Raw genomic sequence first — 3,443 nt, 5'->3', positions numbered from 1 at the left:
GGACACAGAGGAGCAGGAGGGTCTGCAGCAGGATGAGGGGGCTGAGCAGGGGGAGGCCTCACAGCAGACGGGCCTGCAGCAGACAGGGTTGCAGCAGATGGGCTCACAGCAGGCCTGCTGGCAGGGGGAGGAGGTGCAGCAGGAGGGCTGGCAGCTAGACTGCTGGCACGACGAGGCCAGGCAGGAGCGGCTGCAGGCTGGCTGGCAGCAGGGGCTGGACTCGCAGCTCACTGGGGCACAGAGGAGGGTCAGCTGGGGGGCTGGGGCACAGCAGCTGGGGGCACAGCAGGGGGGCTCGCAGCAGCTCTCTGGACAGTCGTCCACCTGCCAGGAGGACCCGGTGCAGGAGTCACAGGACCCGGGCAGGCAGACCCGGCTGCTGTAGCTCAGGTCACTGGAGCAGACAGACAAGGCAGAGGAAGCCATGGTGGAGGCGGTGGGGCTGGAGGAGGGTGAGGATGTGAGTGTGTGTGAATGAGTGAGTGAGTGTGTAAGCACTGCTCAGGGCTGTGGGCCTTTTATACCCTGTCCAGGTGTGTGTTGGGCCAGCTGAAGGCTCCCTGGGTCTTCCCTTTCCTTGTTGGTGTTTGAGCCCCTATTACTTCTTGTTTATTTACACAAGAGTTTGCTGCTTGTAAAACGCATGTCCTGGTTGAGGGCTGGATCACCCCTGAGCTGTGTGAGGTTCTCTAAGCAAACACAGGATTAATCTAGGGTCCCGGAGCCCCACCTGTGTGTGCCTGCAGGCTCTCCCCTCCCACCTGTCTCCATGGCTCTGCAGGGGAGTGGCTGTGAACCCCCGTCTCAGTGACTTGGCATCGCAGAGCTCAAAGTTGGGACAGTGCTGTCACCTGCTGTAGGACATCCCTCTCAAGCACCAGGGCTGAACAGTGGACAGACCAGCCAAAGGGAGAAGGAGTGAGTGAGAAGAACCAAGACATGTCTCAAGCACAGCGCAGGATGGAGGGAAGGTCCAGCTGCGTCAGACGAGGTTTCCAGGGACAGAATGTGTGCAGCAAAGGGAGAAACAGAACACTTTCCAGAGAGAAGGGAAAGAAACATGGTGCTTCCGATTTGGAACTTTGACTGAACTAAGACAAGATGAATGGAAAACGGTGCATATCTGACACACTGGTGAAATGTCTGACGCCAAATACGAGGAAACAGCCTAAAAGCTTCCAGAGAGTTTGGCATCTGACTTCGCTCAGCCAGTCAACATATCTGAAGACAGTGCAACCAACTCTTGAAAGTCTAAGGAAATGGATTATCGGGCGGATGGAGATTAGAGCATTTTGGATAAGACAGCTATTCTGAAAAGAAGCCACTTGTATAGTATCTACAAAAACCACCTTGAGAGTACATGGTCCAGAAAAAGAGCGAGCTCAAAGGCAGGCAGAATATAAAAAAGAATAATAAAGAACAACAAAGTCAGCAAAAAGCAGACAGAGGCAGCGGAGGTCCATTGGCTTGACCCTGTAGAAGCAAGTGCCTGATGGCTGCCCCGCACCTTGGCCTTTGATAGACTCTTTCCCGCGTGCAGGTCTCTGAGTTTGACCAATGCAGACACATCCCCACCAGACCATAGAGGCCCCCAAACTCCTGTCCCACTGGAATCAGCTCCTCCTGCGGTCCAAAGCCCCAGGCCAGTGCTGATTCAAAATCACTGCAGTTGTGACTTTTCTAGGAGGTCCTTGCCTACACTGGCATGGTATTGGTTTTTAATTCTAGCCTTTCTCATAGGTATGAAGGGGACTTCGTGGCAGTTTTAATTTCCACTTCCCTACTGAGTAATGATGTGGAGCATCATTTTATATGCTTATTTGCCATCCCTGCATCTTCTTTGGTATTTCTTCAAATCTTTACGCCCTTTTCTTTGTTAGTTTTTCTTGATGTTGGATTTTGAGTGTTCTTTATATATTTTGGATATAAGTACTTTAGTCAGATGTGTGATTTGCAAATATTTTCTCCAAGTCTATGGCCTGTGTTTTCATTCTTTAAGAGTGCCTTTTGATGAACAATACAATTTAATACTGATAAAGTCCAGGGTATTCCTTTTTTTCTTTTAGCGATCATGCTTTTGGTATTGAATCTAAGAACTCTGTCTAACCACAAGGTCACAAAGATTTTCTCCTATGTCTTCTTCTGCTGCTGCTGCTGCTGCTGCTAAGTCGCTTCAGTCGTGTCCGACTCTGTGCGACCCCATAGATGGCAGCCCACCAGGCTCCCCCATCCCTGGGATTCTTTTCTGTATCATTCATCTGGGCCTGTACCTTTGCTAGCATTGGACTGTTTTGATTATTGGCACCCACTCCAGTACCCTTGCCTGGAAAATCCCATGGACAGAGGAGCCTGGTGGGCTGCAGTCCATGGGGTCGCTAAGAGTCGGACACGACTGAGCGACTTCACTTTCACTTTTCACTTTCATGCACTGGAGAAGGAAATGGCAACCCACTCCAGTGTTCTTGCCTGGAGAATCCCAGGGACGGGGGAGCCTGGTGGGCTGCCGTCTATGGGGTCGCACAGAGTCAGACACGACTGAAGCGACTTAGCAGCAGCAGCAGCATGGTAAATACTAAAGTCAGATAGGATAAAACCTCCAACTTTCTTCCTCATTTTCAAATTTTGTGGCTCCTTGAGCTCCTTTGTCTTTCCAAATAATTTTAGGGTTAACTTATTGATACTAACAAAGAAATCCTATTTGTTATTGGAATTACTTTGAATCTACAGATCAATTTGGAGGTGATGTGTTGTGTTTCGTCGCTTAGTCGTGTCCCACTCTTCGTGACCCCATGGACTGTAGCCCGCCAGGCTCCTCTGTCTACGGGGATTTTCCAGGCAAGAATACTGGAGTGGGTTGCCAAGCCCTCCTCCAGGCGATCTTTCCAAGCCAGGGATTCAACCCATACATCTCAGCCACCAGGGAAGCCCCGGTGTGGGTAGTCTGTCACTTCTCCAGGGGATCTTCCCAACCCAAGAATCAAACCAGGGTATCCTGCGTTTCAGGCAGATCCTTTACAGGCTTGACAAAAGGAAAAATAAAAGGGATTTAAGTTGAAAAACGGAGAAGGCAATGGTAACCCACTCCAGTACTCTTGCCTGGAAACACCCATGGACGGAGGAGCCTGGTAGGCTGTAGTCCATGTGGTCGCTAAGAGTTGGGCACGACAGAGCGACTTCCCTTTCACTTTTCACTTTCATGCATTGGAGAAAAAAATGGCAACCCACTCCAGTTTTTTTTTTAAACTTTACAATATTGTATTGGTTTTGCCATATATCAACATGAATCCGCCACAGGTATACACGTGTTCCCCATCCTGAACCCTCCTCCCTCCTCCTTCCCTGTACCATCCCTCTGGGTCATCCCAGTGCACCAGCCCCAAGCATCCAGTATCGTGCATCGAACCTGGACTGGCGACTCGTTTCATATATGATATTATACATGT

At 50.3% G+C, this 3,443-nt stretch overlaps 1 protein-coding gene across 1 annotated transcript in view; it reads right to left on the bottom strand.

Moving 5' to 3' along the window:
* Positions 1-426, bottom strand: part of LOC104985009 (keratin-associated protein 10-8-like) — a 990-nt gene extending 564 nt beyond the window's left edge. The window contains exon 1 of the mRNA XM_010834998.1: positions 58-426. Within this exon, the coding sequence (XP_010833300.1) occupies positions 58-426 (369 nt within the window). The remainder of the gene's footprint in view (positions 1-57) is intronic.
* Positions 427-3,443: the final 3,017 nt, after the last annotated feature.

The sequence above is a fragment of the Bison bison genome, unplaced genomic scaffold (assembly GCF_000754665.1).
Source record: "Bison bison bison isolate TAMUID 2011002044 unplaced genomic scaffold, Bison_UMD1.0 scf7180017864037, whole genome shotgun sequence".
Classification (NCBI taxonomy): Eukaryota; Metazoa; Chordata; class Mammalia; order Artiodactyla; family Bovidae; genus Bison; species Bison bison.
This window is presented reverse-complemented; position numbering and strand designations above follow the sequence as displayed.